Source organism: Zea mays, chromosome 9, assembly GCF_902167145.1.
Source record: "Zea mays cultivar B73 chromosome 9, Zm-B73-REFERENCE-NAM-5.0, whole genome shotgun sequence".
NCBI lineage: Eukaryota > Viridiplantae > Streptophyta > Magnoliopsida > Poales > Poaceae > Zea > Zea mays.
This window is the reverse complement of record NC_050104.1, coordinates 14,079,746-14,094,372: the sequence shown is the minus strand read 5'-3', so window position 1 is coordinate 14,094,372 and position 14,627 is coordinate 14,079,746. Positions and strand designations below refer to the sequence as shown.

General features: G+C 45.2%; 1 protein-coding gene across 1 annotated transcript; it reads right to left on the bottom strand.

The window, feature by feature from the left end:
* Positions 1-368: 368 nt before the first annotated feature.
* Positions 369-3,306, bottom strand: LOC103637971 (pentatricopeptide repeat-containing protein At4g30700). Its single transcript, XM_008660966.4, has one exon. The coding sequence runs from the start codon at positions 3,243-3,245 to the stop codon at positions 882-884; it is 2,364 nt and encodes a 787-aa protein (XP_008659188.1). The 5' UTR covers positions 3,246-3,306; the 3' UTR covers positions 369-881.
* Between the last annotated feature and the right edge of the window lie 11,321 nt (positions 3,307-14,627).

Here is a 14,627-nt window from a genome sequence, read left to right as displayed (position 1 = left end):
GAAAGACCAGATTTATATGTGCTGATATCAAACCTGTATACCTCGAATGGAATGTGGGACAAATCTCTAGCTATCCGGAGATGGATGCAAGAAAAAGGACTAGTCAAATTACCTGGATGCAGCTCCGTCGGTCATGAAAATGGGTGACTGAACAGAACAGAAAAGTTTCTCCTTTTCACATCGTATGGGCCATACATACAGTATGGCAATGGGAACAGGACGTGTAGAATTTTTATGTGCTGATTTGTTATGATAGTAGAAAGTGAAAGCAGCCAAGGAGCCCGAGCGAGATTAAATAGAAGTGGTAGCACTATCTCTGGAGTTTCATATCCAGTTGCAGCAATCAGATTAAAAAAATCTTAGCGTGATTTATGGAAACTCTTGGAGATGCTCTTACCCTCCATTAACGTTAAAAATCGAAGTGATAATACATTGGCATCAAAGAAAACAACTGGTAGAGTTTGCCTTAGCTTTTAGTGATTCTAGGTAGTCTGTACAGCACTACAGCTCCTTCCGTTATCTTGTTTGCCAAAACTATGTATCGTTCTGTAGTCTGCCCAATTGACAATTGAATGATTGATTCAATCTAGAATATGATGTCTTATTGCTTCAGCACGATGTCTGTTGCGCGGCAGTGAAATTTCAAGCATGGATTGGTATGATTTTCTATGATCCAGTGAAATTGTAGCTTGGATTAATGAATATTGTCGCTGTAGAGGAAGCCCGAAATCAGTTGCTGGTTATCAGTTAATTCTGGTAGCTCCCAGCTGCTAAATGGAAATGACGCTCTGTACTTAAGCTTCAACACTTGAGCACAATGAGAAGTGCTTCTGGACAATTAGTTTTTTAAAGTTCAAAGTTTTCAAGCTATCTGTTGTGAATCACCAGTAATCACCACAGGAGCAAACCCCGTCTCTGAAATGGTGAAATCTCGATGCATCCCTAACTACAATCAACCTCTGTGTCACTTTGGATATGAACTTGGTAGCGTTATGGCAGTCCAGGCAAACCCTAAGGTTCTTGATGATCCTGATCTCTGTCCCCGGCTCTGTACTAAGGAGCCCAAAGGCGATGGCCAACTTCTCGCTGTGCACCTTTACCATGTGCTCCTTCTCTTCCTCCTCAACATCGTACAATGCAGCCTCTGTCACAGGCTGGTACCCAGCTTCAATCATCTTTGCGGTTAACCTCTCTAAGTATGAGTAGATAGCCTCTGATTGTGGGTGAAGATGGTCACCAGCCATGAATACATGAGGCCTGTCGCCTATCTCGATGAGAGTACACCCTGGTGTTTTCACCAGCTTCCTGGTCTTGGCCTCTTGTCTCACCACAGCTGCTTCAGAGTAATGCTTCTTGGATGTGTACAGATTAGATAGGAGCACGTAGTAGCCCGCATTCTCTGAGTCTAGTTCGAACAACTTCTGGGATGCCAATTTTGCTAGGTCACTATTTTTATGGACCATGCAAGCACCTAGCAGCGCTCCCCACACGCCAGGTCCAATGGCACTTTGAGGGAATTCAGATATGAGCTCCAAAGCTTCATTCAGTTTGCCTGCCCGACCAAGAAGGTCTACCATACATGTGCAATGCTCGATACCTGGGGTGATCCTGTACTCATTAGTCATTACGCGGAAAACTTTCTGCCCTTCGTCAACCAATCCTCCATGGCTGCATGCGTAGATCACCGACAGGAAGGTGGAGCTTGTTGGAAGAATGCGTGCATCCAACATATCCTTGTAGAGCTTCAAAGCTTCAGCACCTTGGCCATGGAGACCGTATCCAGATATCATCGCATTCCAGGAGACTACATTCTTGTTATCCATTCTGTCAAAGATGCTCCGAGCTTCAGCAATGCTTCCACATTTCGCATACATGTCAATGAGCGCTGTCATGACGTAGACATTGAGCTCAAGTTTCTCCTTGGAGATGATCCTGTGAACCCACTTCCCCAGAGACAAAGCTCCAAGATGTGCACAGGCTGAAAGAGTGCTTGAAATAGTGATGGGGTTCGGCTGCACATTGAGCTCCTGCATTAGCTGGAAAAGTGCAACTGCCATCTCCGTCAAGCCGTTCTGGGCATACCCGGATATCATTGCATTCCATGATTCCATGGTCTTCTCTAGCATTGCATCAAATATGCTCCTTGCAGACTCCATATCGTTTAATCTACAGTACAAAGTGGTCAGTGCTGTTGACACCAGAGCATCTGCATCTAACCTGGCCTTGACAACAAACGCATGTAAGCACCGAGCAAGCAGCTCATGCCCAAATGGACTGTACACCGGTATCACCGCAACCAACGTGCTTGAGTTTGGCCTCCAGCCTGAGGCCGTCAACTCTTTGAACAACTCCACCGATGATTCAACCATGCCATTGACTGAGTAGCCTGAGATCAAAGCATTGTAGGCAACCAAATCTGGATTGTCCATCCTATCAAAGAGAAACTGTGCAGAGTCCATGTCCCCGCACTTTGAATAGAGCGACATGAGCCCAGTCACAACATGCTCATGCTCTGCCAACCCGCACTTCACGCCATATCCATGGACGCACCTCCCCATTGCCATATGTGATGCTTCTGCCGCTGCCCGTAGGCTGGATGCAAGGGTGGTTGAGTCAGGTCGCACTCTCCCAGCATCCACCATCCGCACGAACGCCTCCAGGGCCTCCGATCCAGGCAAACCAGCGAGCAGCGTGTTCCACAAGATAGTGTCGGGCGACGGCACCGTGTCGAACACCTTGCGTGCGTCGTCCCCTCTTGACAGCTTGAAGTAGAGCTTGGCCAGAGCTGACGCTACGAACGTGTCCGCCGCGTACCCCGCGGCCACGGAGAGCCCGTGAAGCGTGCGTGCGGCAGCAGCGTCGTTGCCACGGGAGGAACAGGAAGAGGAGAGCGAGGTGGCGGCGAAGGCGAAGGAGAACGAGTCCGGCGACGGGAAGAGGAGGTGCGGGCGGAGGGACGGGAGGGAGCGTAGCAGCGCATTTCGGAGGAACCGGTCGGGGCAGGGGAAGGCGCGGAAGAGGCGGAGAAGGTGGCTGGGCGGCGCACGGAGGGAGGCGTAGCGGAGCAGCAGCGCGGTGGCCGGGGCCGGGTCGAGCGCGTAGTGGCCGGAGGCGAGCGAGACTGCGAGGAGCTGGTCAAGGTGGCGGGGCGTGGATGATAGGGCGACAAGGCGGAGGTAAGAGCGCCGCAGTCCGCCGCCTGGGTCGCCGGCGGGCGGAGGGAGGACGAGGCGGGAAGGAGACATGTCGCTGGCCGCTACCGGGGCCGTGCGGAATGCGGATGCGATCGTGAGGTTCGAACGGATGTAGCATCGCCGTTCGATCGTATATGGACGGCCGTGATGAACGTCAGAGAACTATTTGGCAAGCCGAACGCGTGCGTTATGGATCGAGTTGGGCTTAAGTTTTAGGCCCTATTCCGTTTCCACGGATTGGAATTCCAATCCGGAATGGTTCCTAGCCGAATTACTTCTCTAATTTATATAAATTTTGATGAGTCGGAATGAATCCCGATTCAATATTGGAGAAACGAACGGGCCCTTAAAGGGTTTCGGGCTTTCGACTACTTTCCGGGCCCGTAGTAAGGTTAACTGTTTTGTATTGTTTGCATAGTAGATTTAAAAATAGGGTGAAATAAGAGATGGATAGAATGAGACAGCCTAAGGCCTTGTTCGTTTGTGTCGGATTGGTGAGTCGGAACGATTCCTAACCGGATTACTTCTCTAATTTATATAAACTTTGATTAGCTGGAACGATTCCGGATGCAATCCAACGCAAACAAACAAAGCCTAAGTGACTAAATGATCCAATGACTCACAAATCACGATTCATTATTAGGTAGGCACTCGTTTGGCCTGATGCGAAAAACAGATGGAAGATCTATGGTGCAGGGTTCTAAGACTACTAATAGGTTAATTGTATATATACCACTCAACTTTTTTTTTTATAAAATTAGATGGTTAGTTTATTTAATGAACTAGTTTCTAACTTTTCAAAACTGGAGTGGCATATTTATGATTAACACATGTCTATATAGAAGAGCAAAATACTATTTTGTATCGTAGACTATATTATTTATAATGTGAAATTTAAAATGGATTATAAGGATAAAAAGTTTGGTAACCTTAGAGCATCTCCAGGAGTCTTTTTAAATTTCATTCTCTAAATTATCATTTGGAGAGTCGTTTGCATAAAAACCACTTTCTATATCTTTTCAATCTCCAGCAGCCTTTTTATATCTTGTTTGCACTCTAGAGAGTCATTCATTTTTTCTATATTTGGCTAGCTAGAAACCCGGAATAGAATATATGTGTAGCTATATTTTGATAGATATTTAGATAAGCTGTTGGATGGTGTTTTTTTACAAAAATCTCTATTTTTATAGATTAGGAAGAATACAGAGAGGCCCTTAGAGTTGCTCTTTGTCGTCGCTTCTAGTTTCTAGTAAAAAGGTTTTAGTTTCAATTTTCTCACTAAACATTTTTCTGGTTGATTAAAATCATCTTGCTGAATTCTTGAAATTAGAACTAAAATCCTAAGTAACTAAAGTTTGAGTGTTCCTTTAGAACATCCAAACAACGAGAATTGGTTTTAAGTGACTATCTCTCAGACATTTTTTCTGTCTATAGTTTCGACAACTATCCTAGTGCTACCAATAATATGAAACTTCTCTTATAAGGTGTCGTTCATATATTTATAACGTAATGGGTAACTAATAACGATAAATCATATTTGTGTAAGTTCAAGTGTAATTAGATACTACACTAGAAATTGATATCAGTCTATTTAAACTTATTACCGCTTGTACTTAAATGTGAATCATTAATGCTGGCATTTATATTACATTTCATGAAACAAACAACATCTAAGTTCTAACGCATGATGAAGTAGTCGGTTGTCCCGGCACACGCATAGGGACATGTGACCCGACACCCAGTGCGAGCATGCACATGATCTTAGAATACCTTTATACTCCCTTCGTCCATAACTCCATATAACTTAGTCATTTTGAGTTTGTTCTAAGTCAAATTATTTTAACTTTGACCAACAATATATATAAGATCAAATTATTTTAAACTAAAAGAACTACATATTATGGTAGTTCAAGTAATGATGAATCTAATAACTTTACTTTTATACATATGAAACATCCGGCATAACCGGTCAAAGTTGATAGTGATTGAGTTAGAACAAACATCAAATGACTAATCATGTGGACTGGACGTAGGGAGTAATTCGTAACTTATGAGTAAATCTGAGCACATTATTTTATGATTTTAATATAAAAATACATCTTTTTAATTAGGCTTGTGCACTTATACAATATCATATAAATCGTCACGTGGCGTCACTCATATATTATGAGTTATGAGCTAAAAATGATATTATTGAGGAAATTGTCTTAGATGTTGCAACATATATGCAGGAGGAAGAGATTACACAAAATTTCAATCCATGGTGATGATGTGGCCCTGTTTTTGCATCCCACTTGTCTTAGATGTTGATGTCTCTACCACCCTTGACATCCTAAATCTTTTTGGGGATGCCTCTGGTCTTCATAACAATGTTCAAAAGTCTAATATTTATCCCATAATATGTTCTGAGGAAACTATCCTGGTTGTTCAAAACATCTTACCTTGTGAGATTTCTTCCTTCCCTTGCAAATATTTGGGCCTTCCTCTGTCGACATAAACTTTCTAAGCACCGATTCTGACCCTTGGTGGACAAAATTGTTGATAGGTTACCCAACTGGAAGGCTGATTTGCTTAACAAGGCTGGCAGAAGAGTTTTGGTGCAACATGTTCTTACTGGGATGCCTGTCTATAATGCTATGGCTATTGACCTCCCCAAATGGGCCATTAATGAAATTGATAAGATCAAGAAGGGCGTCCTATTGAGAGGGAGGAGGGAAGCAAAGGGTGGTCATTGTTTGGTAGCTTGGGGAAAGTGTGCAGACCTCAGGATTTAGGAGCTTTGGGTATCTCTAGTTTCCCTGAGCAAAGTTGACCCTATTAGACCATGGATTGATCTCCCTATACAAGTTCCTAGCAAGGTCAGATCAATTTTTTCTGTTGTTCTTATCACTAAGGTTGGGAATGACTCTAATACTCTTTTTTGGACTGACAAATGGATCAATGGAAAGAGAGTCTCAGATATTGCCCCAAGACTATTCAGTATTATCCCAAAAATAATTGCTTCCAGAAGAACTGTAATGGAATCCTTGTTAAACAGAGGTTGGATTGCTGATATTAGAGGGGTGAAAGGGAATTGGGCTTACACCTAGTTCCTAAATAATTTTGGTGGTTGAATTGCCCAACACAAATAATTGGACTAACTAGTTTGCCCAAGTGTGTAGATTATACAGGTGTAAAAGGTTCACCCTCAGCCAATAAAAAGACCAAGTTTTGGATTCAATAAAGGAGCAAAGGGGCAACCGAAGGCACCCCTGGTCTGGCGCACCGGACTGTCCGGTGTGCCACCGGACAGTGAACAGTACCTGTCCGGTGCACCAGGGGACTCAGACTCAAACTCGCCACCTTCGGGAATTTCCAGGGCGACTCGACTATAATTCACCGGACTGTCCGGTGTACACCGGACAGTGTCCGGTGCGCCAAGGGAGGTCGGCCTCAGGAACTCGCCAGCTTCGGGAAACGCCAACGGCTAGCCCGCTAAAATTCACCGGACTGTCCGGTGTGCACCGGACTGTCCGGTGCGCCTCCGAAGCAACGGTCATCTCCGCGCCAACAGCTCTCTGCCGCGCATTTAATGCGCCCTCTGCGCGCGCAGAAGTCAGAATCGCCCATGCTGGCACACCGGACATCAAACAGTACCTGTCCGGTGTGCACCGGACACCCAGGCGGGCCCACAAGTCAGAAGCTCCAACGGTCAGAATCCAACGGCAGTGATGACGTGGCAGGGGGCACCGGACTGTCCGGTGTGCACCGGACTGTCCGGTGCGCCATCGAACAGACAGCCTTCCAACGGCCACTTTTGGTGGTTGGGGCTATAAATACCCCAACCACCCCACCATTCATTGCATCCAAGTTTTCCACTTCTCAACTACTACAAGAGCTCTAGCATTCAATTCTAGACACACTAAAGAGATCAAATCCTCTCCAATTCCACACAAAGCCCTAGTGACTAGTGAGAGTGATTTGCCGTGTTTATTTGAGCTCTTGCGCTTGGATTGCTTCTCTTCTTTCTCACTTGTTCTTGAGATCACAACTCCATTGTAATCAAGGCAAGAGGCACCAATTGTGTGGTGGCCCTTGCGGGGAAGTTTTGTTCCCGGCTTTGATTTGAGAAGAGAAGCTCACTCGGTCCGAGGGACCGTTTGAGAGAGGGAAGGGTTGAAAGAGACCCGGCCTTTGTGGCCTCCTCAACGGGGAGTAGGTTTGCAAGAACCGAACCTCGGTAAAACAAATCTCCGTGTCTCACTTGCTTATTCGCTTGGGATTTGTTTTTGCGCCCTCTCTCTCGGACTCGTTTATATTTCTAACGCTAACCCGGCTTGTAGTTGTGTTTATATTTGTAAATTTCAGTTTCGCCCTATTCACCCCCCCTCTAGGCGACTATCAATTGGTATCGGAGCCCGGTGCTTCATTAGAGCCTAACCGCTCGAAGTGATGTCGGGAGATCACGCCAAGAAGGAGATGAAGACCGGCGAAAAGCCCACTACAAGCCACGGGAGCACTTCATCGGAAGAGTCCCGCACCAAAAGGAGGGAGAAGAAGAAGAGCTCCTCCAACAAAGGGAAGGAGAAGAAATCTTCTTCTCACCACAAAGAGAAGAAGGAAAAATCTTCTTCCCACAAGCCGCATCGGAAAGGCGACAAGCACAAGAGGATGAGGAAGGTGGTCTACTACGAGACCGACACTTCATCAACATCGACCTCCGACTCCGATGCGCCCTCCGTCACTTCTAAGCGCCAAGAGCGCAAGAAGTATAGTAAGATCCCCCTACGCTACCCTCGCATTTCCAAACATACACCTTTACTTTCCGTCCCATTAGGCAAACCACCAACTTTTGATGGTGAAGATTACGCTAGGTGGAGCGATTTAATGCGATTTCATCTAACTCGCTCCACAAAAGTATATGGGATGTTGTTGAGTTTGGTGCACAGGTACCGTCAGTAGGGGATGAGAACTATGATGAGGATGAGGTGGCCCAAATCGAGCACTTCAACTCTCAAGCAACAACAATACTCCTAGCCTCTTTAAGTAGAGAGGAGTATAACAAAGTTCAAGGGTTGAAGAACGCAAAGGAGATTTGGGATTTACTCAAGACCGCGCATGAAGGTGATGAGCTCACCAAGATCACCAAGCGGGAAACGATTGAGGGGGAGCTCGGTCGGTTCCGGCTTCGCAAAGGGGAGGAGCCACAACACATGTACAATCGGCTCAAGACCTTGGTGAACCAAGCGCGCAACCTCGGGAGCGTAAAGTGGGATGACCACGAGGTGGTTAAGGTTATTCTAAGATCACTTATTTTCCTTAACCCTACTCAAGTTCAATTAATTCGTGGTAATCCTAGATATACTAAAATGACCCCCGAGGAAGTTATCGGGAATTTTGTGAGTTTTGAGTGCATGATTGAAGGCTCGAGGAAGATCAACGAGCTTGATGATTCCACCACATCCGAAGCTCAACCCGTTGCATTCAAGGCAACGGAGGAGAAGAAGGAGGAGTCTACACCAAGTCGACAACCCATAGACGCCTCCAAGCTCGACAATGAGGAAATGACGCTCGTCATCAAGAGCTTCCGCCAAATCCTCAAGCAAAGGAGGGGGAAAGACTACAAGTCCCGCTCCAAGAAGGTTTGCTACAAATGTGGTAAGCCCGGTCATTTTATTGCTAAATGTCCTATATCTAGTGACAGTGACCGAGGCGACGACAAGAAGGGGAGAAGAAAGGAGAAGAAGAGGTACTACAAGAAGAAGGGCGGCGATGCCCATGTTTGTCGGGAATGGGATTCCGACGAGAGCTCAAGCGACTCCTCCGACGACGAGGACGCCGCCAACATCGCCGTCACCAAGGGACTCCTCTTCCCCAACGTCGGCCACAAGTGCCTCATGGCAAAGGACGGCAAAAAGAAGGTTAAATCTAAATCCTCCACTAAATATGAATCCTCTAGTGATGACAATGCTAGTGATGAGGAAGATAATTTGCGCACCCTTTTTGCCAACCTTAACATAGCTCAAAAGGAAAAATTAAATGAATTGGTTAGTGCTATTCATGAAAAGGATGACCTTTTGGATTCCCAAGAGGACCTCCTTATTAAGGAAAACAAGAAACATGTTAAGGTTAAAAATACTTATGCTCTAGAAATTAAAAAATGTGAAAAATTATCTAGTGAGCTAAGCACTTGCCGTGAGATGATTGACAACCTTAGGAATGAAAATGCTAGTTTAAATGCTAAGGTTGATTCACATGTTTGCAATATTTCAACTTCAAATCCTAGAGATGATAATGTTGATTTGCTTGCTAGGATTGATGAGTTGAATGCTTCCCTAGCTAGCCTTAAAATTGAAAATGAAAAATTGCTCGTTAAGGCTAAAGATCTTGATGTTTGCAATACTACTATTTCCGACCTTAGAACTAAAAATGACATATTACAAGCTAAGGTTGTAGAATTAAAATCTTGCAAACCCTCTACATCTATTGTTGAACATGTATCTATTTGTACTAGATGTAGAAATGTTGATATTGATGATATTCATGATCATATGGCTTTAATTAAACAACAAAATGATCATATAGCAAAACTAGATGCTAAAATTGCCGAGCACAACCTAGAGAATGAGAAATTTAAATTTGCTCGTAGCATGCTTTATAATGGGAGACGCCCTGGCATTAAGGATGGCATTGGCTTCCAAAGGGGAGACAATGTCAAACTTAATGCCCCTCCTAAAAATTTGTCTAACTTTGTTAAGGGCAAGGCTCCCATGCCTCAGGATAACGAGGGTTACATTTTGTACCCTGCCGGTTATCCCGAGAGCAAAATTAGGAGAATTCACTCTAGGAAGTCTCACTCTGGCCCTAACCATGCTTTTATGTACAGGGGTGAGACATCTAGCTCTAGGCAACCAACCCGTGCCAAGTTGCCTAGAAAGAAAACTCCTAATGATGATCATGCTATTTCATTTAAAACTTTTGATGCTTCTTATGTGTTGACTAACAAATCCGGCAAAGTAGTTGCCAAATATGTTGGGGGCAAGCACAAGGGGTCAAGGACTTGTGTTTGGGTACCCAAAGTTCTTGTGTCTAATGCCAAAGGACCCAAAACCATTTGGGTACCTAAAGTCAAGAACTAAAATTGTTTTGTAGGTTTATGCATCCGGGGGCTCAAGTTGGATACTCGACAGCGGGTGCACAAACCACATGATAGGGGAGAAAAGGATGTTCTCCTCATATGAGAAAAACCAAGATCCCCAACGAGCTATCACATTCGGAGATGGAAATCAAGGTTTGGTCAAAGGATTGGGTAAAATTGCTATATCTCCTGACCATTCTATTTCCAATGTTTTTCTTGTAGATTCTTTAGATTACAACTTGCTTTCTGTTTCCCAATTATGTCAAATGGGCTACAACTGTCTATTCACTGATGTAGGTGTCACTGTCTTTAGAAGAAGTGATGATTCAATAGCATTTAAGGGAGTGTTAGAGGGTCAGCTATACTTGGTGGATTTTGATAGAGCTGAACTCGACACTTGCTTAGTTGCTAAGACTAACATGGGTTGGCTCTGGCACCGCCGACTAGCCCATGTTGGGATGAAGAATCTTCATAAGCTTTTAAAGGGAGAGCACATTTTAGGATTAACAAATGTTCATTTTGAGAAAGACAGGATTTGTAGCGCATGCCAGGCGGGGAAGCAAGTTGGAGTCCATCATCCACACAAGAACATCATGACGACCGACAGGCCGCTTGAGCTACTCCACATGGATCTTTTCGGCCCGATTGCTTACATAAGCATCGGCGGGAGTAAGTATTGTCTTGTAATAGTGGATGATTATTCTCGCTTCACTTGGGTATTCTTTTTACAGGAAAAATCTCAAACCCAAGAGACTTTAAAAGGGTTCTTGAGACGGGCTCAAAATGAGTTCGGCTTAAGGATCAAGAAAATAAGAAGCGACAACGGGACGGAGTTCAAGAACTCTCAAATTGAAAGCTTCCTTGAGGAGGAGGGCATCAAGCATGAGTTCTCTTCTCCCTACACGCCACAACAAAATGGTGTAGTGGAGAGGAAGAATCGAACTCTTTTGGACATGGCAAGAACCATGCTTGATGAGTACAAGACACCGGACCGGTTTTGGGCCGAAGCAGTCAACACCGCCTGCTACGCCATCAACCGGTTATATCTTCACCGAATCCTCAAGAAGACATCATATGAACTCCTAACCGGTAAAAAGCCCAACATTTCATACTTTAGAGTTTTTGGTAGCAAATGCTTTATTCTTGTTAAAAGAGGTAGAAAATCTAAATTTGCTCCTAAAACTGTAGAAGGCTTTTTACTTGGTTATGACTCAAACACAAGGGCATATAGGGTCTTTAACAAGTCCACTGGACTAGTTGAAGTCTCATGTGACGTTGTGTTTGATGAAACTAACGGCTCTCAAGTAGAGCAAGTTGATCTTGATGAGATAGGTGAAGAACAGGCTCCATGCATAGCGCTAAGGAACATGTCCATTGGGGATGTGTGTCCTAGGGAATCCGAAGAGCCTCCAAATGCACAAGATCAACCGTCCTCCTCCATGCAAGCATCTCCACCAACTCAAAATGAGGATGAAGCTCAAGTTGATGAAGGGCAAAATCAAGAAGATGAGCCACCTCAAGATGATGGCAATGATCCAGGGGGAGATGCAATTGATCAAGAAAAGGAGGATGAGGAAGAACCAAGGCCGCCACACCCAAGAGTCCACCAAGCAATCCAACGAGATCACCCCGTCGACACCATCCTCGGCGACATTCATAAGGGGGTAACCACTCGATCTCGTGTTGCACATTTTTGTGAACATTACTCTTTTGTTTCCTCTATTGAGCCACACAGGATAGAGGAAGCACTTCAAGATTCGGATTGGGTGGTGGCAATGCAAGAGGAGCTCAACAATTTCACAAGGAACGAGGTATGGCATTTAGTTCCACGTCCGAACCAAAATGTTGTAGGAACCAAATGGGTCTTCCGCAACAAGCAAGATGAGCATGGTGTGGTGACAAGGAACAAAGCTCGACTCGTGGCCAAAGGGTATTCACAAGTCGAAGGTTTGGATTTCGGTGAAACCTATGCACCCGTAGCTAGGTGTTGGGGACCTTCGGCGTCCGAAGGTCCTCAAAAACAGGATTTAACAGTATTTCCGTAGTACAATGTGTGAACAGGTACCCTCGGACTAAAGTCGGCATTGCAGTAGACCGGAATAATACGAAGCTTGATACAGAGCCGAAGGTGTTGAGCAGGAAAGCTTCGGCGTAACAGCAAAGAGTGGAACCGACTTAAAGATGAAAAGGCTATTCAGACCTCGATAGACTACTATAGAGTTATTATCAAATGTAAAGGGCATGAATGTAATTTTGTAAGGGCTGTGTCCCGTGTCTATAAATAGGTGAACAGTATCCCCGTACTGTTCACGCTGACTTGGCATTCGCTTTTTGCGTCACGCTTGTACTGCCATTTCCTTCCGATTGAAGGTACACTTGTAGTTCAATAATATTTTTGTTTATGCTCAATAATAATAAATGATTGCTCATGTTTTCTTTTACATTCTTTATATTTCATCCTTCGTCATTGTTTGAATTTATGAAGGTATGACCTTCATAACCTTCGTCCGTAAGTCATTATATCCTAGGGGAAATAATGCTTCGGAGGACGAAGGGCGTTAACGATTAACATTTTCTATGTTGCCTTGTTCTTAACTATTAGCACTTGAGAACAAGTCCCCAACATTGGCGCCCACCTCCGGTGAACTCACTTCCATTTCTTGAGCTTTTCAACACCTTCGGCAAGCATCACCTTCGTCATGCCACCGAAGAAGGCTTCAGCACCAGGGGCTGGCACGCTGCAGCCGCTGGACCCCAATCAAGACGTCCTTTCTCTTAGAGAGGCACGAAGCCAGAAGAGGAAGGCTACCAGTCCAACACCTCCGGAGGATGATCTAGATCAGGAGATTCAAAATCTGGAAATCCTTCAGCAGCAGGTTCAACGCAAGAAGGAGAAGATGGCCAGGCTAGCTGAACTGCAGAGGCAGATAGATGAAGCCTCTGAAGAAGTTCGTCATCTTGCTCAGGATGAGCAACACCGAAGGCCTCAGCATCAAGACCTTCATCAGGAGGGCTTTCCCAACGAAGATGACTGGTATGACAATTTCCATCATGGGAATTTTGTTTTTGATGATGCTTCTCCCCTGTCTGCTGAGTTACAGGCTACACCTTGGCCTCCGTCCTACAAGCCGCCTCAGCTCCCCGTATTTGATGGCCACTCAGACCCGAAGCAGTTTTTGATGAGCTACGAAGCAACAGTGTCTTCGTACGGTGGCAATGCTTCAGTCATGGCCAAATCTTTCGTTATGGCTGTCAGAAGTGTTGCTCAAACCTGGTATTCCTCCCTTCGACCAGGAACGATCACTTCATGGCAGAAGCTGAAGGATTTGTTGTTAACCAGCTTTCAAGGATTTCAGACGAAGCCGGTCACTGCTCAGGCTCTGTTCCAGTGCACTCAGGACCACGAAGAATACCTTCAGGCATATGTCCGAAGGTTCTTGCGTCTGAGGGCACAGGCACCAACGGTGCCCAATGAAATTGTCATCGAGGCCATGATTAAGGGGCTTCGGCCAGGTCCGTCAGCTCAGTACTTCGCCAGGAAGCCTCCTCAAACTTTGGAGAAGCTTCTCCAGAAAATGGATGAATACATTCGGGCCGACAATGACTTTCGCCAAAGAAGGGAGGAGGCTTTCAGGTTTTCTGAAATGACCAGGGGCTTCGGAGGGAGGTTTTACCCGAGGCATGTGAGATCAATTCACAATTCTACACAAAATGATGACAGAGGAAGTCAACAGCAAAGGCCACAATGCTCCTCACAGGCTTCTGGACAACAGCAAAGCTCCTTCCGGCCACCAGCTCCAAGAGGCAGAGGCGCCAGGGGCTTCGGAGGAAGATTTGGCGATCAATCGAGAAGAATCTTTTGCTTATTCTGCGGTGAGAACAAAGGCCATACTACCAGGATGTGCCATGTTACTATACAGAAGCAAAAGGAAATAGCTGAAGCAGCAGCACAACAAGCCCAGCCGAAGCAGGTCATGCATACAGCTTCGTATCATTCGCCCTACATCCCAGAATATGTGGGCAACCATCCTGCAGTCTCTGCTGCTTCGGCGAGTTAGCCTCAAGCTTCCTGGCAACAGCCTCCGCCTCCACCTCCGTTGCAACAAGGCCAGCAACCAGAAGGGAGCCAATATGCTCCGCATCAAAGGGACTTCAGAGAACAGTCCGAAGCTCGCACGGTCAATAGCACTGTGCCAGAATCAAAGCACATCTATTGACAAATATCCTACCTTAATAGCAATCTTTTTCATTCAGTTTTATTTTCTGTAATAAAGGACATTGTTTAGGTTTTATGTAATTAGTTTCGTTGATTCCTA